At 38.4% G+C, this 23,426-nt stretch overlaps 1 protein-coding gene across 4 annotated transcripts in view; it reads right to left on the bottom strand.

Annotated features, from left to right (window-relative positions):
• The window catches only part of LRCH1 (leucine rich repeats and calponin homology domain containing 1), a 212,503-nt gene that overhangs the window by 85,625 nt on the left and 103,452 nt on the right, over positions 1-23,426 (bottom strand). For all 4 annotated transcript variants that reach the window (XM_070471233.1, XM_070471235.1, XM_070471234.1 and 1 more), the window contains exon 2: positions 20,268-20,412. In XM_070471233.1, coding sequence (XP_070327334.1) covers positions 20,268-20,412 — 145 coding nt within the window. The remainder of the gene's footprint in view (positions 1-20,267; positions 20,413-23,426) is intronic.

Below are 23,426 nucleotides of genomic sequence, written 5' to 3'. Positions count from 1 at the left end.
GCCCAGCGCCTCCTCTCTCCCTCCCTGTCCGGGCCGGTGGACCTGGGGTCCGAGATGGAGACCATGAAGGCGGGCGATGGCTTGAGGAGGGACGGAGGGGAGCAGGAAGGCGGTGGGCCCTGCGAGTCAGTGACTCGGGCTTCATCTTCATCTTCCTCAGCCGATGACTTCTTCCCAGACTTAATGATCTGTTTCCCCGTTTCAGGATGAAAAAAGGCAGCTCACCATAATCTGCATATTTTTGATAGCCTAAGTCTGCAGGCTAAATTTCGCTTCAAGCATCACTCCCTTCATTTAATTCCTAAATTAAAGAATTCACAAACCAAGTCACTTCTGTATGGTTTCTTATAGAGTCTTATTTTAATCACATTTTGACTATGGCCTTCCTTATTAATATCAATACGTTCAGATTTAATTTTGGTATTTGACATTATTTGTTATTGGTTTATCAGTTATTTTCCTTAATGTATGTGATGAAAAAACATGGCTATACACATGTGATTTTATTATCAGGCAGCATATACATTTTTTATTCTACTGGAATATATTTTTTTTGTAAGTTGACGGGTTCACTTAAAAATGAAACATGGAATTTTCACTTAACAGAAAATAATTTATAGAAAGATTTGTATAACAGATTCACCTATTCAACTGGTAAAGAGGTCACTAACTGTGGAGAAAACCTGGGTTCAAGTCTCATCTCTACTATAATCGTCTCTGTAACTTTAACCTCTCTGGCTTTGTAATCCATAAAACATAGATAATAATACTTACCTAATAATGAGGTATTAGTTTATGGATATAAAAGTGCTTGGCCCAACACTAAATCTGTACATAAAGGTTAAACGATACCCAGCACCACTAATGTGATAAAGCAATGGGAGGGACCAAAAAGAACTTAATTAGGTTTTAGCCATGTATTTTATTCCTTGATTGCTAAAATCTCAGCCACTGGTAAAATATGGCTTCTTGTTCTATTTTTTAAAAATGTAAGCCAATTAAAGATGACCATTCAAAGGCATGCTGTGGAGAACCAGGCTGAGCTATATAATTTCATGCCAAAAAAACCCAAGTTAACTTGTTTCAGTCTGGAGAACCAGGACTAGAACATGTCATCACACAACTGACCTTTTCTCTCCCATCTTCTCTAAGATCCTGTCATTTCTCTGGAAAAAACATGAATACCCAGGAATCATCATATCTAATTACCACTTGGTTTCCAGGGCTTCCCAGGAAGAACTAGTGGTAAAGAATCCACCTGCTAATGCAGGAGACGCAAGAGCCATGCTTTCGATTCCTGGGTCGGGAAGATCCCCTGGAGAAGGAAATGGCAACCCACTCCAGTGTTCTTGCCTAAAAAATTCCACGGACAGAGGAGCTTGGCGGGCTGCAATCCATGGGGTCACAAAGAGTCGGGCACCACTGAGCCTGAACACACGCACATTCCAAAAAGGAACAGAAATGATGATGTGAAATCACCAACCATCACAAACCTATGAAGAAAATGTCACAGTCTGCATCTAAAGGGCACAAAGAAAGCAGGGTCGGTTTCATGGTGATAATGCCCCAGGCTCACCCTACCTGAGTCTCAGTGAAGGAAAGGAATAAACAAGGACGCAGGAATCACTGTATAACTGCTTTCCTGAATGCATTGTCTGTGCCTGAACTGCAGTAAAGAGCAGCTATTTCACTTAAGCCAAGTAAGCTTCCTCTTGCACAGAATACCTCTCTTAATTTTTTGTTCTTTCTGCATACCCTGTTCCCCTTTCATGAAAGGCAGAGTAACTTTTTTTTCTGTTGTGCATATGACACTTGACTGCTAATTGTCTTCTTGTCCACACAACAGTGAACAATACCCATAGAGAACGATTTCCTTTTTCCTGCTTGGTTCATTCTGAAAACCCACCACAGCAAAATTTCTCACCCTCACTTCCCCAAGTGACTTAACACTTCCCCTCTTGGCCAGCCCGCCCCCTTCATTCCCACCATCCTCATATGCCTCAGACAATGACCAACAACAACCAGATCCTGGCTTTAAGTTGCCTGGAGATATCTTGGTCAATTTGAATTTTAAAAATATAAATTCTACCAATACAATTTAATTTTAATAGTATTTTATATGGTATTTTTAGATAGAAATGTGAAACTCTGTATGTGCATAAAATCTGGGAGTCTGTATTTACATCTAACTTTGAAAGGAGTTCCACTACTACGTGAGGATGACAATCATCTGAAAACTTAAAATGCTGCAAAACGAGAAACAGAGTCATCATTTCAAGTGCATCTTAAACCAGCTCTTGAACACTACACCAATCCATTTCATACCCTCCACAATAAGGGCCATGCTTTGAGAAGGTAAAAGTGAACTTTAGAAAACTAAGAAAAGGAAGAAACAAAAAACGAGCAACTAACACAGACCAAAATTCAGGCAAATTGCTGCACCAAGCATTTCGCTGTGCATTTTTGCTGTGCATACCTGAACCATATTTGGCTTCTGCAACTGAACTGGCTTCCCACAACAACAGCCTATCAGTCTCCTCTTGAATATAAATAAACGCTTGCTTAAAATATTCTGGTTTCTGACACCCCTAATGGTTAGCAACCACTACCAGACCAATGTCTGTAATTTAGATTTCAGAGTACAGTTATTGATAACTTGTCCCTTTCTCGTTATTTCCTCTCCTTTTTTTCTAAAAGTTCTTCAATTCTAAAATGACAAAGCTTAAAACCATTCCTCAAAGTTTCCTCTATAATATTGATCATGTCCGTCCTTCATTCTGAAATGAAGCTAAATGTTCAAAGCCAAGGAAGCTCTGAATTTCAAAGAGAATTCCACAACCTAACACTAGCAAGAATATTAATTGGCCAAACACCTCCAGAGGCAACAGTGTAGATTCGATGTTTTAACTATTAAGACTGTAAAGGCCATAGCCTTCTGTAAAACACTGTCGCTGGCAAACAGGAAAATGATCCCTAAGTGGCTGGGAAAGATGTATCGGCACTGAAGAAAATTCTCCCACTTTTGAGAACCATCTCCCATGCAGAATGGACACCACCTTCCTTTCTGTTCCCAAGAAGGTGTGCCTCATTTACCTGCCTTCTCCTCTGTGCCTCTCCACACCAAAACCAAGGAAATACATATTTTTTACTTTAACATTTTTCCCTATTAAAAAAGAAAAGGCTATTGACACTGATTCAAATGAGAACTGGCTGCTCAGATCAACTTTTACCCAGGGACACCGAGTTAATAAAACATATTCGTAATAAAATTTTAAGTGCTTGAACATCTCTGTTTATCATTTGAAGACGTGTGCCTCTCTATCTATTTTCAGGCATTTCTGAGTGTGTGATACAGGCAGACATGTAGGAATATAAGTCTCTGTACACCCTTTTCTTCCCATGTATCCTTCCAAGGAACTGAGCCTTCAGAAAGCTTCCCTCATGACAGCCAATAATAATACAGTTCCACTTAACTGCTCTAATACTCAATAAATCAGCAGCATAGCCTCATTACTAAAAATACTATAAAATCCACTTACTTTACTCAAATACCAGACCTCTTACTACTATTTTTCGTAACCCACATTTGAACCCATTAGACAAGCATGCTACAAACTTCATTCAACAATTCAATGGACTTTTCTTGGGTGGTTCTTATGGATAAGGCACTGTGCTAGGCAGGACAACTATCATCTTATCTATATTCACAATAATCCTATAATAAAAGTATAAAATCCCCTTACTCTTCAGACAGGGGGCTTCCCCTGTGGCTCAGTGGTAAAGAATCCGCCTGCCAATGCAGGAGATACAGGAGACACGGGTCTGATCCCTGTGTCAGGAAAATCCCCTGAAAGAGAAAATCGCAACCCACTCCAGTATTCTTGCATGGAGAATCCAACAGACAGAGCCTGGCAGACTACAGCGTATGGGGTCGCAAAGAGCCACACACGATTGGGCAACTGAGCACACACGCACACACTTTTCAGACACAAAACTGGGGTTATTCAGAGGATTTAAATCACTTGCTTCAAGTTGTCTAATGAGTCACTCTGTGCTAAGATATAAAATCAGGCGGGTTGGGCTGCAGGTCAAAGTCTGTGGTCTTCCCTCAACACAATATAGCCTCTGCTCATTTTACTTTGGAATAAAAAATAAAGGCAAACCACAGCAAAGAGACACAGATGTAAAGAACAGACTTTTGGCCTCTGTGGGAGAAGGCGAGGGTGGGATGATTTGAGAGAATAGCATTGAAACATGTATATTACCATATGTGAAACAGATCGCCAGTCCAGGTTGGATGCCTGAGACAGGGTGCTCAGGGCTGGTGCACTGGGACGACCCAGAGAGATGGGGTGGGGAGGGAGGTGGGAGGGAGGCTCAGGATGGGGGTCACATGTACACCCGTGGCTGATTCATGTCAATGTATGGCAAAACCACTACAATACTGTAAAGTAATTAGTCTCCAATTAAAATTAATTAAAAAAATAATAAAGGCAAACCAAGAAAGCAGTAGGAGAAGCCCTCTGAATTCCAAGCCAGATGGAGTGAGGTGCTAGGCTGGGGAGTCAATAACTGGTTTATATAAAAAGCAATGGAGCAAAGGGTCAACGATCACCTCTGAGATTCCAAGCTGGGGGTGGGGGCTGGAGAAAAGCTGTAGGGGCATGGCCAGGAACAACGATCCAAATACACCGATTTGGGGAAGAAAAGAACAGGCTCAGTTTAGCACATGTTGAATTCTGAGGAGTCGAAAGGCATCTAAGAAAAACTGGATTTTAGTCAACTGGGAAAATGAGCACTAGTGTTAAAATAAGTCAGAGTGACAGAGAATGTACTGGACACGCACATAAGGCATGAGGTCTGAGAGACAAGATTTAGGGACCAAAAGTGGAGTTTTGGGGAACACTAGCATTAAGGTGCAGGAGGAGAAAGAAGATCCAGACACAGGAATAGAGGAGAGACAGAAAGGAGAAGGGCGGCCAGGAAAGCACGTGACCAAACCAAGGAAAGAAGCAGCCATGGTGTCAAATGTTGAAAGGAATCCAGCACACCTACTGTGTGCTGTGCTGCCAGAGTGCACCGATAAAACCGGAAATGCACATGAATCCTAAAGCTTAACTTCTACCAAGACAGGGCACATCCTTCTGAGCTGCAATCCCCTACCTCCGACTTCAACGTGGATCAGGTTATTTTAAGTGTTGGAGCGACAAATATCTCTTACTGGGTTTCTCAAATTTAAGGTAAAAATTTTTATCTCAAAAACTTTCTGTGCAAAATTTACATAACTGAAAGGTACAAAAATATGTACAGGTTTAAATTCTCTGTTATATACAGAAGAGAAGCCCTGAAGTTATCATTCAGTCAATGAAAAACATCATAACACTTGTAGTAACAATGTAACAAAAATTATATAATTTTTTAATACAAGAACCCCATTATCCAATGATCCAACAAAAATTGACCCCAACTTACAAAGTGAGAAGTTTAAATCAATGATTCTGTTGTCATGAAAACATTCCTTTTTAAAATTCTACCTGTTGGGCATGTCCTTCAGTATCTGTCCTGAAGTTTTATGCATTGTCACTGAGTAAAAAGTTTATTTTCTTTCAATTTATTTCTGTGCATGCACTAATAAAACTCATTGTTTAATTTAAAAGGAGTATATAAGACTTTACCCATGTTATTTTGGGGGGTTTTATTTCAGATGTATAATTTTTTTTATATAAATTCAGTTTTCAGGGATTGAACACTATCGTTAGCAAGTGCCTAAAAGATGTGAAACAGTTTACATACGTCAACTGTAAAATTAGGTCCCAAATGGACCTTTTCCCCCAATAGTTTTATTTTAAAGAAAGCCATACATAGATGCTTCAAGCTATCTTGCTATGCACATTATACATGTACTGTTTTTGTGCAGTTTGTCTACTTTCTTAGAAGTGAAGTATTTTTTGTATAAAACCTGTTACAATTGTGTTTCTTAAATTGAGCCTAAGAATGGAGTTGATTGGAAATATACAATATATATTAATAATGTGTATGGTGTTTAAAGACTGGTAAACATTGTTAATTTCTGTAACGTTTTCTTCCATTAAATTTATCTTGAGTTTGTGTTTAAAAAAAAAAAAAATTTAAGGTAAAAATTTAGTGACTCTTAACAAAAATTTTACTGCTTTACAATGTTGCGTCAGTTCCCGCCTAGAGCAAAGTGAGTCAGCGATATGTATACATATATCCAGGCTTCCCAGGGGGCTCCGTGGGTAAAGAATCCGCCCGACAGTGCAGAGGACATGGGTTCAATCCCTGGGTCAGGAAGGCCCCCTGGAGGAGGGCATGGCAACCCACTCCAGTGTTCTTGCCTGGAGAATCCCACAGACAGATGAGCCTGGCGGGCTACAGTCCATGGGGTCACAACAAGTGACTGAGGACAGCACAGCACAGACATGCATCCCTTCTTGTTGGATTTCCTCCCTATTTAGGTTACCACAGAGCATTGACTAGCTCCCTGGGTTTCACACACGTTCTCATTAGTTATCTCTTTTATACATAGTATCAACAGAGACAGCTCACGGTGAATGATGTGGGATTTGTGATCTCCCGAAGAAGATTGAGCTTCGGGACCAGGCACCAGGCTTGATCACTCAAGAGCTTTTGTGTAGCAGAGTTTTATTAAACTGAAAAAGGAACACAGAAAGCTTCTGATATAGACATCAGAAGGGGGACGGAGAATTGCCCCCTCGCTAGTGTCAGCAAGGGAGTTATTTACAATAAATCAAAAGAATGTCTCAAGTTTGTGAAATTTTATCAGACCCACTCCCACAATTTACATTTTAGGATAACAGGATTAGAACTTAGCAACAGAAAGATCCTACTAGACCCACTCCTATAATATGCATTCTAAAACATCAGGATTAGCCAGCAGGTTTTCGGAAAGCAGAAACTGTCCTCTAGAAGGATACATTGCTGTTGTATAATCCCTAGCACAGAGTTTAAACTGAGTTGTTTGTTGTGTAATCATCAGTTTCAGACTTGAAGAAAAAAATCGTTTTATGGGACTAACACTAAGGAATGTAGAGAAAAAAAGTTCGTCCTTTCCTCTTCCTTGAGAACCGCAGACCCTTTCCCCCTCCTCGGGATCCCAGACTTCTTATCAACCCACCTAGGAACTGTCGTGCTCAGAGTGTCTAATGTGTCATCCCAATTTCCCAATTCCTCCTACCACTCCTCTTCCCCCCTTGCCATCCATACATTTGTTCTCTATGTCTCTTGTCTCTCTGCTTTGTAAATGAGATTATCTACACCAGTTTTCTTGATTCCACACATCAGTTCAGTTCAGTCCAGTTCAGTCATTGAGTCATGCCCGACCCTTTGCGACCCCAAAAATCGCAGCACGCCAGGCCTCCATGTGTGCACTAATAAAAAAAAAAATTAGTGACTCTTGCAGCTCAGACAGTAAAGAATCCGCCTGCAATGGGGGAGACCTGGGTTTGATCCCTGAGTTGGGAAGATCCCCTGGAGGAGGATATGGCAACCCACTCCAGTATTCTGGCCTGGAGAATCCCCATGGCCAGAGGAGCCTGGTGGGTTACGGTCATGGGGTTGCAAAGAGCTGGACATGACTGAAGTGACTGAGCAACGAGCACAAGGAATAAAGAAAGCGAGACATCATGTATGGATCTTATCCTGCGAGGTGGAAGGAAGGATTCCAGACTGGTGGCAATAACTCTTGAAACAAATGTCTGCAGATTTGGGCACCGCTGTCAGATGCTCAAAGGCTGCCTCTGCCAAGGCCCCTAGGCTGTTCTCTCCTGATACTGAGGTCACGGGGTCTCTTACTGAGACTAATGCACCAGAGGTAGCAGTTTTCTCAAACTCCCTGCAGATCACCCATTTACATGACTGACCAAACAAAAGTGAAAGCAATGTGCTGCCTTCAAAACATTCTCACAATCTCTTCCGTCTTCCCCACCTACTACATGCAAATGGCCTCTCACAGTCTAGAATACAGGATGTGAAAGACGTTTCCCAATCCCTACTGAACACCTCTTTATTTTTTTCTTCTACCTATGAGTGCATGCGTGCTCATTCGCTTCAGTTGTGTCCTACTCTTTGCAACCTTCTGGACTGCATAGCCCGCCAGGCTCCTTTGTCCATGGGATTCTCCAGGCAAGAATACCGGAGTGGTAATACATGTTTCAATGCTATTCTCCCAAATCATCCCACCCTCACCTTCTCCTACAGAGTCCAAAAGTCTGTTCTTTACATCTGTGTCTCTTTTGCTGTCTTGCATATAGGGTCGTCATTACCATCTTTCAAAAACCACCACAATATTGTAAAGTAATTAGCCTCCAATTAAAATAAATAAATTAATAAATAAAAAAGAATACTGGAGTGGGTTGTTATTTCCTCCTCCAGGTGATCTTCCTGATCCAGGGATTGAACCGGCATCTCCTGTGTCTCCTGCATGGCAGGCAGATTCTTTACCGCTGAGCCGCCAGGAACGCCCTTCTTCTACCTACAGTCCTGTTCAAATAGTTCAGGGTGACACAGTTCTTGCACGTGGTAATATAAATTACTTGGCATGTCAGAAAAAACTGCAAGTGATTTTGATACAGACATAAACTACGTGGGGGGTCTTGTCTAGCACATCCTTCCAGATGATCTCTCTCTTTCACTGTCTTCAAGTTATTTTACAACTCTGTGTTTGTAGAAATGATCATAGTGCAAATCATTTCTGTTCATAGAAATATAGATGAATCATGACGAGTGCAGAGGAGCTGCAACTGACTTCTGCCCTCTGGATACTGACCAGCTTTGCAACTATTTGTCAATTCATTTCAGCAAGTCCACGAGAGAGAGAGAGAGAGAGAGAGAGAGAGAGAGAGAGAGAGAGAGAGAGCACTGAATTTTCTTTCAAACAAAATATAACATTCGATCAGTTCTCCATCAATTACTGGGTTAAACAGAATCTTTCACAGATGTACATTTTACATTTGTATGAGAGTTATGATTTTATCTTTTTAAAAAGAATTATCTTTAACAGGTGATTAGTTTTAACGAGAGGAACTCTGGTGGTGTTTCACTAATAAAATCTCAGTACAGACAATTCAATTTAAAGACACAGCTGCTACAGACTTTTGGTCAAGGTGATTCTTTTCCTCATTATGTAATACAGAGCTCTCAGAAACTGAAATATCCCCCCACCCCACTCCAGATAAACTTCAGTCTTAGTAAGGAGCTGAGAAGGAAGCAATCTTAAACCTGACTACTAGTGAGTGGCGCACTTTTAAGTATTTGTTTCTCAAAATGAATTGCCGATTTTAATTAATCATTAATAATAAATACATACATATTTAAAATGTGCAAAATGAAGAATAAACCGGCCTGGGTGGCACCTCTGTGAACACACTGTATGCTTCAGTGTTTCCCAGGGCCTTTCTCTTCTCTGCTCACATTTCATCTTACCTTTCAACACATCCAGTCCATACAGATTTCTTGGCCTCTGAACAAGACATCATGAAGGCACACGCTTTCTAACCTCATCCTTTTTTAGGCATGAGGTCAGTTCCTAAAGGGTTCTCTAGGTGACACAGCATTCTGCTAAATCAGTGTTTAGAAACAGATGTTCTGAAAAGCACTTTCTAGGAGATGCTCATACACAAACCTCTCCAAAGAAGGGGGCTTCCCTCTAGCTCAGTTGGTAAAGAATCTGCCTGCAGTGCAGGAGACCTGGGTTCGACCCCTTGAAGAAGGAAATGGCAAACCACTCCAGTATCCTTGCCTGGGAAATCCCATGGACAGAGGAGCCTGGTGGGCTGCAGTCCATGGGGCTGCAAAGAGTCGGGCACAACTGAGTGACTAACACTTTCATTTTCACCAAAGAAGGGAGAAGAGTTCTGACAGCACAATACACGGACTTTTTTTAAGTAGGCGTACCTATTATCATCCAACAGAAGCTTTTCCATAGAATACACTTTTAGGAAATGGTGGCGGCTCAGCGCTAACGAATCTACCTGCCAATGCAAGAGACGCGGATTCAATCCCTGGGTCTGAAAGATCTCCTGGAGTAGGAAATTGCAGCCCACTCCAGTTTTCTTGCCTAGAAACTCCCATGGAGAGAAAAGAGTGGCCAACTTCAGTCCACCGGGTCGCAACGAGCCTGACAGGACTCAGGAACTAAACAACAACAACAACCTTCTACTTATACCCTCATGGAGCTAATGGCATTCAGTGTGGTTGGAAATAAGTAACTTCTTTTCTCCTAGGGAATCTGGCAGGCAGATTTTCTCTGGTTCTCTTATTCTCTTTTTATGAACAGAAGGACTACTCAGTAGAATGGATCGATTTTCTTATATCATTTTCCCATCCCTTTCTGTGAAGGTTTGCCAGTTGCCAAATGGAGTTTCAGAAAAACACTGCCTGATTTCAGGAGGATAAGGTAGATAAGCTGAGATTAAAAGATAACACAATTCCACATGATCCAACTCTCAAAATGACCCAAATCTTCTAGCTATTTGGATCTCACCATTCAGAGAGATCATCTCATAGCATCTGTTCTGACAATCCACCTGCTCCAGAGCATAAAGGTATTCCAAGAAATGACAGAAGACGAAATACAAAGCCTTACAGAATAAACTGCTCTCTTCATAATGAGTCCTCCTGAACCCTAAGCACCCAATCCCTCAACTCTTTCTAGATAAAGAACTACAGAATACATATTTATTCTTGACTTTATTTCTCATCTCTGAAAAAAATGTCATTTGAGACTATTACATACACTGAAACTCTTGGCTACGTTATTTTCTCAACATTTCTTCTTCCTAAGTTCTCAGAGCACAAGCATTCCTTTCAGAAATAGGGTAATATTTTTAACATCGTATTCTGCAATGTTCTAGCCACTATAGCATACGTTTTATTACTTTTGAACAAAAAATGATGAATTTAGATCTGGATTGAGAAGCCGAGGAAACCAATACTGTGTCTCTTTTTCTCAAAAACAACTCTTACAAAAACTTTATTTGTCCAGTTACTGTAATTGTTACTACAAGCAAGTAAGAACGCAAAGAGAACCGAAGTGAAACCCTGGGTTGGCCACTAGACCTCCAGACTGCAGTCAAGACCTACTTCCTTAAAGCCCTAATTTCAGGGAAGAAGGTGTGCAGGATGCTGACAAGATAAAAAAAAGGGGGGTGCAGGGAGAGGGGGCAGAGTTCAACAAAGACAAGATTGAAGATTAGGAAGTCAAACGGTCACAAACTTCAATTTAAAGCCAAAAGGAATAAAACTAGTTCTCATCAAGTTTTATAATAAAAAAAAAAAACCTCAAAGAAATCCAGTACCACAGAGTCCTCCACAAATGAACGAGTTGCATTCCAAAAGTGCGCTCCTAAGTCCAATTTGTTCATAAGACCAATAAAGTTAGCCTGGGTACCCAACTAATACAATTGGCTATGTGGTACTGCATTGTAATAGGCTTGCAATACCTTTCACATAAATAATACATAAGAAACAAACGCACAAAAGAAAACATTTTTCACCTTACAGTACAGTACCTTGAAAAGTACAGTAGTAGAGTACAGTAGCTGGCATACAGGGGCCGGCATCGAGTAAACAGGAGAGAAGAGTTAGGGCTAGAGGAGGGGGGAGGGGGGAGACGGTGGAGTACTATGCACAAACCACAGCCATCCGCAGAGGATGCGCACACAGGACAGTGGACACCAGACACACAATCCGACTTCTGTGGCTGAGCATGTGAACACAAGTCTGTATACCGGAAAGTTCGTAACTTGAAGTTTTGCATGTAGGGAACTTACTCTATCAATTTGCTTTTAGGCAACCAATACAATAAGAGTTCGCTAATGAGTCAAATGCACAGCTCTTATGCCATGCATCTCATCACTAAGGCTCTTTCCCACTAAGGAATCTCATGGTACTACCATTTTCCCTGCTTTCACAGTGTTACTGCACTTCCGCTCTCAATGTTAAAGGCATATTCATGCTTTAAAAATATTACCCAAATATAAAGAAATGAGAACTAATAAAGTAGACTAAAAGTGTGAAAGAGAGAATGAGGGGTCTAACATATAAATGATAGGGAGTACATTAAAAAGATAGAAGAAATAGAGGAAGGTGCAGTATTAAAAAAGGTAATAACTTTTTTCTTTTTTTTTTAGAATTGATGGAAGACATGAATCTTTAGACTTAGGAAGCAAAATTGAGTGTGCAGTCAGATAAATCAAAATAATATATCCCTGTACATATCATAGCATAAAGTGCAGAAACACCAAAGACAAAGATATGAGAAGAAATCAAATGCAAAAATATAGAAGATTTTCTACAAACTTAAAACATAGTCAAACAGAGGCCAGAAAATCTAATATCTTCGAAACAGAAAAGAGCTGTCAACTTATAACTTTATATTAGTACAAATGAAAATTTTATACAAATAGTTGAATCTTAAAAATGAATAAAGAAAGTCACTTCAAGAAACACTGCACTTACTCTCATTGAACGCACTACTGAAGAATGCATGTTATAAAAGAGTAAACCCCTAAAATAAGTGAGATGCAAAAGCAGCAGTAAGTTACACTTAGTGGATTTACTAGAATCCAGTCCACAACACTTAGCATACATTCTTTCCAAGTTCATGAGAAATATTTACAAAATTAAATGGGCTATGCATGGGCTACAGAGCAAATATCAACCAACCTAAAGAAACAATGTCAAAAAAAAATCCTCCAAATGTAATACAATTAAAAATCAATTTTAAAAGACAGCTATTAAAATCTATTCTATAGAAAACTCATGGGTCAAAAATGAAACACGGGAAATCAGAAATGATTCAGGAGTGATTTTTTAAAATACTATATGTCAAAACTTCTAGGAATCACCTAAACTTTAATGCTAAAACACTAAAAACAGAGAAACCCATGGCCTTAAATGCTCCTAGGAGAAAAGAACAATAACTAGAAACTCCATAAATTAAAAAAAGACTAAGGCTATTAGAAAGTATACCAAAGAAAATATGACAGTATCAGAAATTCATGGAAAAGAAAATATCAATAGAGTTGGTCACTGAAATCTTAAAACATACACAAAAAAGAAACTTCTGAAAAAAAAAAAAAGGGAAAAAGAAAGGCACACATTTATAGACATTAAAATTTTTTAAAGCATGGATATAGTAGCATGAATATTTTTAATTCCCTTATTTAAATATTTAGGTTGGCCTACTGGAAAATTCTCTAACTATGTTTTAATTTATAAACTATGTTTACGATTCTGAAATGGTCCAAAGGGCATGGAATGCAGCGGAGCACAGTGTCAAACAAGATGACAGCGGGGCAAGTGCTGAGCAAATAGTAAAGGCCACTATTTAACTTTGGAAATAAGCTTCCCCAATTCCCGCTATTCTTATTTACGAAATAATGTGTTTTAGGGATACATCACTTTCCTATTTTCTATCTCAAGTAAAGAGTTGTTGAAGGGCTCAAATATGACAGTGTAACAGCTCAATCATATTTAGCTATTAAGAAGTGATGGGGTGGAAGTGATGATGATGACAATGCTGAAAGTTTTTCCAGACTTCCACACCTCCTTTCACGTGTTTACGTTCTGTTTTTCTTCCTTTTCCTCTCTTCATCTATGACACTTGTTATAAGACTTGGTAAACTGTAATGTTCTTGGAGGAACTATAAGCTTGTTGATGAAATGGCAATGTTTCAAAGAGCTTTCGTCCATCTGATGAGAAATAGAAATGTAATTTGCAGCATGTTCATTTGGGGCTTGCAGAAAAAAAACGTTGAGAATGAACATAAACAAGAAAATTTATACAGTGCGTTGGGAGTGAGTGTTCATCCTATTTTCAGAAAGCAAATCTGCAGCACAAAGATCTTAAAGATTTTATTAAGATCAGAAGCAGTACTGAAAACAAACCCAACAAATTCTGACAGCAGTCTAGCTATCATAAGCCATAATGCCCCCTTTGTGTTCCTCTGTTCTTTTTTTTTTTTAATATAAACACTGATCTAAAACCACGTCTGTGATCAGGTGATATGAAGAACGGAAAAATCCCTTTTGGAAGTCTTGCCAAGCTTAGGCTATACTAAAAGGAATGGAGTCTGATAAGAAATACCTATTATGAACATATTCACATTTAACAAAGCCCTTTAACTACCAATGCTAATAACTTTCCTGGCACAATAATTTATAAATATGAACTAAAATTTTTAAGGGCTGTTGCCTAAAGGTTCCACCTTAAAAACAAATGCCCAGTAAGCACATTAGAAAAGGCAAGGCTTAAACCCCAAGTTGCTGTTCCTGCAATGGGTGACTCTGATGACCAATTTCTACTCCTGCAGTCTATGGAAAATATTTTCAAATTTTAAGATGATACTTCCAAATTCCAACATGGTTCATTTTATTTTGGTGTTGTCCTGCTGATCAGTCATTTCACAAAGCACAACCTAGTTACCAAAGGCCAGTTCCAAATACACACACACACACACTAAATATTCTCCTTTCCCCTTTGAACCAGATATGATTTTCATAAAAGAAAAAGTCTGAATGAGAAAAACTCCTATGATCTTCATAAAAGAAAGAGTGATACAAGCTTGAATGAGCAAAACTCCTCTCCTTTTTCCAGTTTAAGAAGACATCACCCATTTTCTCTGTTTCTAGAAAAACAAAAATACTATCCTATAATTGAGAGTTTCTTCAGGAAAGTCAATGCAAGGAGAAGCTGTTATTTCTCAGGGATAAAATTAAGATTCTTAGAAACAATGAAATTAGTTTTTGTTCATAACAAAAATTATAAAATCTATGCTTTCTAAGGCAAACCTAGCATGCAGGCTGCTTCCCCCAAGTCCTTCAAATAGAGAGCTACAGTCTGAGGATTAAAGATTATTCTCCAAATGAGCCCCCAAAGGAATGTGGGGATACAGGTTATATACAGCCATCAGGAAGTTGGCTCTTTTTGCACATTGTTTAGCAGCCAAAAAGGATGCCAGGCTTCAGAAAAAGCAGCCAAAAAAGATTCCTTGTATGGTGTGATAACATTCTGCTCAAGAGACGGCCCCCTTCTTTACAGGCAATGCCTAAGATGCTGGCAGAGAAAGGGGCTTCTAATGAATAAACCAGCTCTTGGCTCTGTGTGTTTCACCCCAGAAAAGTAAAACCACTCACCAAGAGCTCTAGAAACACTATGATCAAATGCTGTGAAGAACGTGCCTTTGGGGGCAGCTTCTGTTCCCCCAAATCTCTGAGATGAAACTTTGAGGCTAAGCTCCCTCTTCCTAGTTTCATTCACAACACCCAGACACTTGCCAAAAGCCTCTCTGCTCTGTGTTTTTCTAAAAAATTTCTAAGGTACATTTTCTTCATGAGTCTCATCAACAACAAACTCTTCAACTGCTTAAAATAGATTTTACACTTTGTGAGGTCTTCCCATGAAACCCAGGTTCAAAGTGTTTGTTCTGATATAGGAACAAGTCTTGCTTAATCACTTATATTGTTCTTGGCCACATTTATTGGATTAAGACACTTTTTAACAGGAAAAGACACAGCGGCACATATATTAAATCAACATAACCTTTTGCTGTAAACACCAAGAAGGAAAGATTAAAAGCCCAGTTTCTTCAAATACACACTACATAAACAGCAATAAATTAATGTTTCCCACAAACAGGACATTTCTATGGCGAGAGCAAAAATAGGAAACACTGAAGTGTTTTTAACTGTGTTTTACAATACAGGTTTTCTTTCCATGTACTAATTAAACCCATCTCTAGTCTAAGACGGGAATTGGGTTGCCGGCACCAAACAGCCATTTGACATTTAAAGATAATGTCACTGAGAGACCCTACCAGCCAAGAAGCTACAGACGCACTGGCACACCATCACCATCACCTCTATTGTCATCATCACCAATGCCATCAAATATTTATGACTGTTTACTCGGCTGGAATATGCAATGCATCCCAGAGGGTGTCATCAATTTTGAATGGTTCCCATACATTCAAAGTGGCTTCACAGGACATGTCTCTTGTTTTGGAACACACAAAATCAGCAATTTTTCCATGTGATTTATTTTAAAAAAGAAAACAATTAAAAATACAGTGAGACCATATTTAATGTTAATCATAGAAACATGAAATCTGTGGAATTTGAAAAGCAGCTTCTCTGCACTATTTTCTGGAGCAGCTCTTTCTTTCTAGTTAATAAAAATAAGAGGAAAAATCCTAAGTGTACTATGGAAAAGAAAGTGTCTGGGGTTATTTATCGATATAGTCTGCTGAACTTGCCTATCCGTTAAAGCTATTTCAGACCATGCTATATCTGACCCAGTATACATTATGCACTCAAAAGTAATTTACAGTATTTTCTTAATTTTCTGAAATGTATACTGACTTCCCCAACACATCTAAATTAGTTACAGTTTAGAGTAAATGCTTGATTTGATTAAATGCTTCCATCCAGAATATATCTTTTCAGATGCTGTATGATACCACTTATATGTGGAATCTAAAAGTAGTGAACTAATGAAGAAGAAACAGATTGACAGATATGGAAAACAAACGAGTGGTTACCAGTGGGAGAGGGAATGGGGAGGGGAATACAGGAATAGAAGATTCAGAGGTACCAACTATTGGGTTGGCCAAAAAGTTCATTCAGGCTCTTCTGCACCATCTTACGGGGAAATCCAAACGAACTTCTTGGCCAACCCAATATTATGTATAAAATAAATAAGCATGAATTCCCTAGTGGTCCAGTGGTTGAGACTCCAAGCTCCCAATGCAGGGGGCGTGGGTTCAATCCCTAATCAAGAAACTATACCTCACATGCCTAAGAACCCCATGGCAACAAAGATCCCGTAGCTGCAACTAAGACCCAGCACAGCCAAATAAATAAATTTTTAAAAATAAAATAAAAAAGCTATGAGGATATATTGTACCACACAGGAAATATAGCCAATATTTTATAACTATAAATGGAGCATAACCTTTAAAAATTGTGTCTCACTATGTTGTACACATGTAACATCTAATACTGTACATCAACTATACTTCAACTAAAAAATAATCACTCAATTTGATGGACTATTAAAAAAGAGCTTTTTTCACTGGCATAATATTCAATTTGTAATTATCACACACACACACAAAAACCTGGATTCAAAGGGAATTAGCAGCTCTCCTACAAAGCAGTACTTTTTGCAGCGTCCTGAGCACCTTGCCTCTTTTCCTAGTAAGTGGATTGGCAGCTTCTCTCTGAAGGCCAGGAGTCAATAGAATTCTACCTTGCCTCTTCACCACACCCATCCATTTTATTTTGTTGACTTAAGTTTTCATGAGAAAGACACGAAAAGGCCACAGTGCCCAACCCTGGTTGTTGTGAAGGGGACATCTGTCATGATCACAGACAAGCACAACATTCTAAATTCCTTCTGGTTACCAGCTGCCTTCAGAGTCAGGGTGGTGGGGGCTGGGAGTGGAGATGGTAGCTTGAAGACAGGAAGAGCTCACACAGACAACACTACTATCATGGGATGTTATTACTCAACATCTCTTAGAAGACTTACAATTTACTAGATGCCATTGGCATTTTCTAAATATTACTGTATTACACATTTATAGATAAACAGATGTGACAGCCACCCATGATTTCACAAGCTACAAATAAACCATTCAGGCAAATTTAACATTCTACCTCAAATCACTCCCACAAAGAAAAAACTCAGCTCCAAGGGTCTTATTCCTAGAATTTGCATTTCAAAAATCTAATAATCAAACAAGAGTTAAAGGCCTTATAAATAAATAGAAAAGATGACCATCTCCTGCTCACATTAAAAGTTGCCCTAGGTTGCTATTTTAGGTTACATTCTTAAAGTAAATGTGACAGAAGTCACTAAAGATAATCACATATGTATATATAGCACCAGACTTTCAAAGATTTTAGAGGAAACACATACATTTTTCATATACCTTGACATATTAAGAGTTATCTCTGAAAAGTAAGAGATATCTTTTTTCTTAATTTCCTCCATTTATTTATCAATTCCTTTGAAGAGTTATGATTCAACACTAGAGAATATGTCTTAAAAGATGGTAATATTAAAGTAGGAAATGTGAGCAAAGAAAACCAAAACAAAATAAAAATGACCTATATAAATGATTCCTGGGTTGGAAAGATATCCTGGAGAAGGAAATGGCAACCCACTTCAGTATTCTCACCTGGAGAATCCCATGGACAGAGGAGCCTGGCAGGCTGCAGTCTATGGGGTTGCAAGAGTCGGACATGACTTAGTGACTAAACCACCACCATATAAATGGGACCACAAATAGAGAAATTAAATCAAATGAGAAATGAAACCATTACAAGAAGAAAACAAAGTTTAAAAAGTTGGGTGCTTAAAGACCCCTTTATTTCATTCCTTTCTTTTACCTAGAAATACATCACAAAACTCTGTTTACAATATGCCAAACACAACTTCAACCATTAACAGTTCCAATAAATTCTCTCTGTTCTTAATTGAAAGACTCCTGAGATTCATATTCCAACATAGTCTTTCTACCATCTGAGAACAGTAACATTATTCTACCTTCAACTAGCCTCAACATAAAAACCATCCTATCAAAAATAATTTTATTACTGCTTTTAGAGCAAAATATAAACACCGAGATTAGATTCCCTAGTATTTACAGAATTTTATAGTTTAGATCATGCCAGAAGAAATACATCATCTATACCCCAAGGTTTCTCAGTGTATATATATTTAATACTGTACAACAGTGCAAAGTTAAATCTATTTACTTGTTGCAAGCAGGTTGCTGGAGGTGAAAGTATCAGGAGTAGGTAAGTAACATAAACAAACCAACTACATAAGCTCTTGGGTTATATCCCCTATGTGGGCTGGGACTAGAAGACAGATGTTTTAGGGAGATAAGCCATATCTATAGACATCACTATGCTGGCTCCATCAGGCAATTCCAGGTAATTAATATTCTGCTGCAGCAGAAACGGCATGAATGGTTGTTACACAAGAAAACTCAAATGAACTAGAAACCTGGAAAAAATGAAAGTTGTCTCTGTTCAGCCTCTAGTAGTAATAATAATAATAGCCTACGTCTTATTTACCAAAAATGAAATAAAGGCCACTTAAAAACATGACTAAGATTTATTTTTTACTCCCAAGGGAAAAGATATACAGTCCTAATGAAATGCAAAGGAAACCCATTTTTGACAACAAAGAAAGCTGCAGAAGACTTCTAACTATCAGTGGTAAACCAAACCAAACAAACAAATAAAAGCCCTAAAATATAAATGACATTTTTTGCTACATAAATTAATACTATACCTGGTTTACTGGGAATCCTGTACTTTGCAGGTTGGCATATTTGTTACACAACACAAACCCTGCTGGTCAGGTGCTATCCTTTGCACAACAAGATAATGCAACTGACAAGAGTGACGTCTATTCAGGCTTGAACTCTGCAACTTTGTTTTAATAGTAGAGACAGATTTGATAAAACAGCTCCCCCTCTCTCCTGACATCCCAGATGTTGAGTCAGGATTTAAGTATCAAGGAGTCAAAATCAGGCCAGAAAAGCTGACAGTCGCAGCAGCGAAAGTCTAAAAGCCAGGCCTTAAAACTCTTAGTTTTCTTAACTTCAGGGCTACTCAGTACATTAATAGGTTACACTGTGTTGGGCTTAATCAGAGTCAATACAGACCACTGACCCAGACTCAGCAAACACTGACCTAATTTAATGGGCTAAAGACAGCAAAGTCATATCTTGCTAGAGTGGCTCAGTGTTGCTCCTCAACTTTCTCCAGTGACCTACGGTGAACAGGTTCAGTCAATTATGGGTGGCAAATCCCCGTGGTTCCAATAACCTCCAAAACCAGGAAGGCCCTAACTTGCCTCAACCATCAATCCTTTCTCACTTCCTTCAGCCCTCCTCCTCCAAAATCTATGTCAATATCTGAAGAAAATAGACCAACAACCTTCCAAGTATCAAATAGACAAAAAGTATAGATGACGCTGCATCAATTATCTTAAGAAGCCAAAACATCTTGCCCTATTGACACTGAGAAGCCGAGCACCAAAAACAATATTAACGGCACTGCAAACGTATTATAAAAGAGATTTCTTCAATAATCTTCATGTGATTTATTTCAAAATGTGATCAGAAAAGATCAGAGAAAAAAACTGACAGAAATGCAAGCGATCTTTTTTTTTAATTAAATTTGATTACCTAAAGGTATCAACCTACCTTAAGTTTAAGTAAGTCAGCATCTGCAGATTAATGATGGCCTCTGGAATGACTCTGATACAATTATGATACAGATTAAGAATTTCCAGTGATACAAAATGGCACAATTCCATTGGAACTTCAACCAGTCTGTTTTTAGATAAATCTAAGAGAAAAGGAAAGAATATTTTGTCAATAAATCTTCAACATAATCCAACACAATCTTTTCAACTATCAATACCTTTTCTTTAACACATTTTAAAATAAATATTATAATCTAAATTTAAATCAACATTATTTTTTGTACCATTGTTACTACAAAGTTGTGATTCCCATTTCCTAGCATTATAGCCCAATTCATATGGAAAAACAAAAATACTACTGAAACAGTTTTAGCTCTCTACATCAGTTTGTAAATTCAGGCCAGGTATAGCGTAACTGAATCAATATTTACTTTTTTCTCCATCTGCAAATGGTTTCTCCCCCAGATGAGTATGTAAATCAAATCCTTTAATATATCTGAATACACGCCTTTGCCTTAATATTTAAACTATTTAATTCAATTTTGCATTCATAACATATTGTCTCTCAGAACATGTCTTTTATACCTTTTCCAAACAAACACACAGTAGATACTAAACAAGTATTTCATTCACTAGAATTACTGAGTACCTACAGTGTACTAGAAAGATAACTCAGTTGTCTGTTAAGGATGGATACTGTGTCTGCTGCATGATCTGCAGTAAAACTGGCTCCCTTGGCCAAAGACGGTGACAACGGGGACTTCTCTGCTGGTCCCCGAGCTGAGACTCCGCGCTCCCAATGCAGGGGGCCCGGGTTCCAGCCCTGGTCAGCGAACGAGATCCCACATGCCCCAACTAAGAGTTCACATGCTGAACTAAGACTCCATGAAGCCAAATAAATAAATGAATAAATAAATAAAAATTTTAAATAAAGAGTAATAATGGTCTACACAGTAATATAAACATACAATTGACAGTATCACCATCTCAACAATAAAAATACGGAATCGTCCTTAACGTCCAAATCTAGGAGCAGTGTACACGACTGTAAAACACCATAGAGCACGGAATACAAAAAAGAGCTGCCACTCTTGAAAACAGTAACTCAGCAAAAACAAATCACCTCGCCCTTAGTTAGGCAGGACTTAATCAGTATGCACCGAAGATGTTCAGTAAATAATATTTCAGATTTACTGAAGGAATCACACTACAGTTGTGTGTACTCATGAAACACAAATCAAAAATCTACCTCCCCAACTGACCTTCCAGTAGACAAACATAAATAAACAAAAGCAGGCTAGATACCTTCAGAGGAAGAAATCTGGGAAAATTCTAAGGGACAACTCTGATCGTATTTAAACCATTTCAAATCATGTGATAGGAAGGAAAGTTTTCAAATTCTTATTTAAATAGTAACAGATGATATTGATATCATCATCTAACAAAAAAGTACACAACAAGGAAACCACATATGAATCTCCTTTCTAAATACATGTGTGAATCTAAATTTAAAATGAGTCGACAGAATTAAACACTTACCTAAAAAGAGTAACATACTAGGATCAAGTGGGATTCATTCTAGAAATATAAGTATTTTCTAAATTAAGCATGTCATCAAATAAAGAGTGAAACATGAAATAGTATATGATCATATCTCCTCTTAACTTCTTTCTTTCCCTTCTCCTATGATTCACATTACAATAAACATCTTTTAAGGTCTCTGAGAGTTTCAATAGGAAAGTCACATGCAAAACTATTAGCTGTTCAGGATCTGGCCTACAGGGTCACCCTAATCCTTTAACTGAGCTATTTTGGATTTTTCCAATTCTTTCTTTTGAGAGTATTACTGATTATAAATAAAGTTATAAGGTGTTGACAGTGGGCACATGAATGCCCAGCCTACAATGAACAGACCTCCATGTCCACTGAGTTAGTGAGAATTTACCTATGTAACATGCCCTTATCATCCTGGGTTTGGGTTCCAGTTTCTGCGTTAATAGGGGAGAAATAACAAAACCTCCATGGAGCTTAGACTCTTTCAATCCCTACAGAAATTTTGTTTAAATTAAAACAAAACTGAAATACAGAAAAACCACAAGTTTTCCTTTCCTATTTGTTTAGATTCACTATCCAGATGATAAATTATTGATGGATTCATCAACATTTACTAAGTACATGATTTCTGCAGAAAAGAAAAACACAGAGGACTACTTTCTTTAAAGTTTTTAATTTGATAGATAAAAGGAGGCAAGCCCTCAACCATAAGGTAAAAGGTTCTAATTGTGCTTAAAAAAAAAAAAAAAAAGAAGAGGATATAAAGAAGTAAAATCCAGGCTGGTATTTGTTATCACCCCTTGAACACTCCCACTGAGCCAGACACCATATCTGGAGCTTTGCATCTAATAACTCATTTAAACCAATGCAAAGAGCACCACCAACCTACAGATAAGGAAACTAGGCTCAGAAAGCTTCTGTGACTTGCCCAAAGACATGGGAATCAGTAACCATATCAGTAACCATATTCACACCTAAGTATGTCTAACTCCAAGGCTGACCGAGTTCCCCACAAGGGCCCACCCTTTCTCCTTGGAGTAATGGCCAGATCATGTATCCCACAGCTAGATTATTAGGAAGATATGGCTATTAAATCCTCACTGCATTTTTATTTGTCCAAAATACATTAAAAATCAAGTCAACATGTTCTGTGTAAAAACCCAGAGGACAAGAAAGTTAGAAACATTACGTTCAAAAAAGAAAGCACTGAAAAGAACGTCACCTGATGGACTAAATTCCGGAAGTAGTTAAAGGAAACTCGGTAAGTAGAAACTGGCTTAAATTGTCACTTATCCTAATCTTACATAAATACTCTCTTCACTGAAGAGTTTAGAATGAGTTTTCAAATACATCACTTTTTCCTACTTGGGTCTGAATATCATCTAATTCTCAACTAACTTTCTTATTGGAAGAAAGAGGAACAACAAAAAAGAAACAGGTTTGCTTTCCTAGGATTTACTGAGGCTCCTGAAGACATTATTTTGTACCCTTGGGCACCCACTAACTCACCATGGGAAAGATGCCCAGAAAGGCTGGGAAAGTCAGTCTGGATTAAGACATTTTGACTTTGATAATCCAGAGTGGGTAATCCGATTATAACCAA

The sequence above is a fragment of the Odocoileus virginianus genome, chromosome 8, assembly GCF_023699985.2.
Source record: "Odocoileus virginianus isolate 20LAN1187 ecotype Illinois chromosome 8, Ovbor_1.2, whole genome shotgun sequence".
In the NCBI taxonomy this organism is placed as follows: domain Eukaryota; kingdom Metazoa; phylum Chordata; class Mammalia; order Artiodactyla; family Cervidae; genus Odocoileus; species Odocoileus virginianus.
The sequence above is the reverse complement of the archived record's forward strand: the minus strand, read 5'-3'. Positions and strand labels throughout refer to the sequence as shown.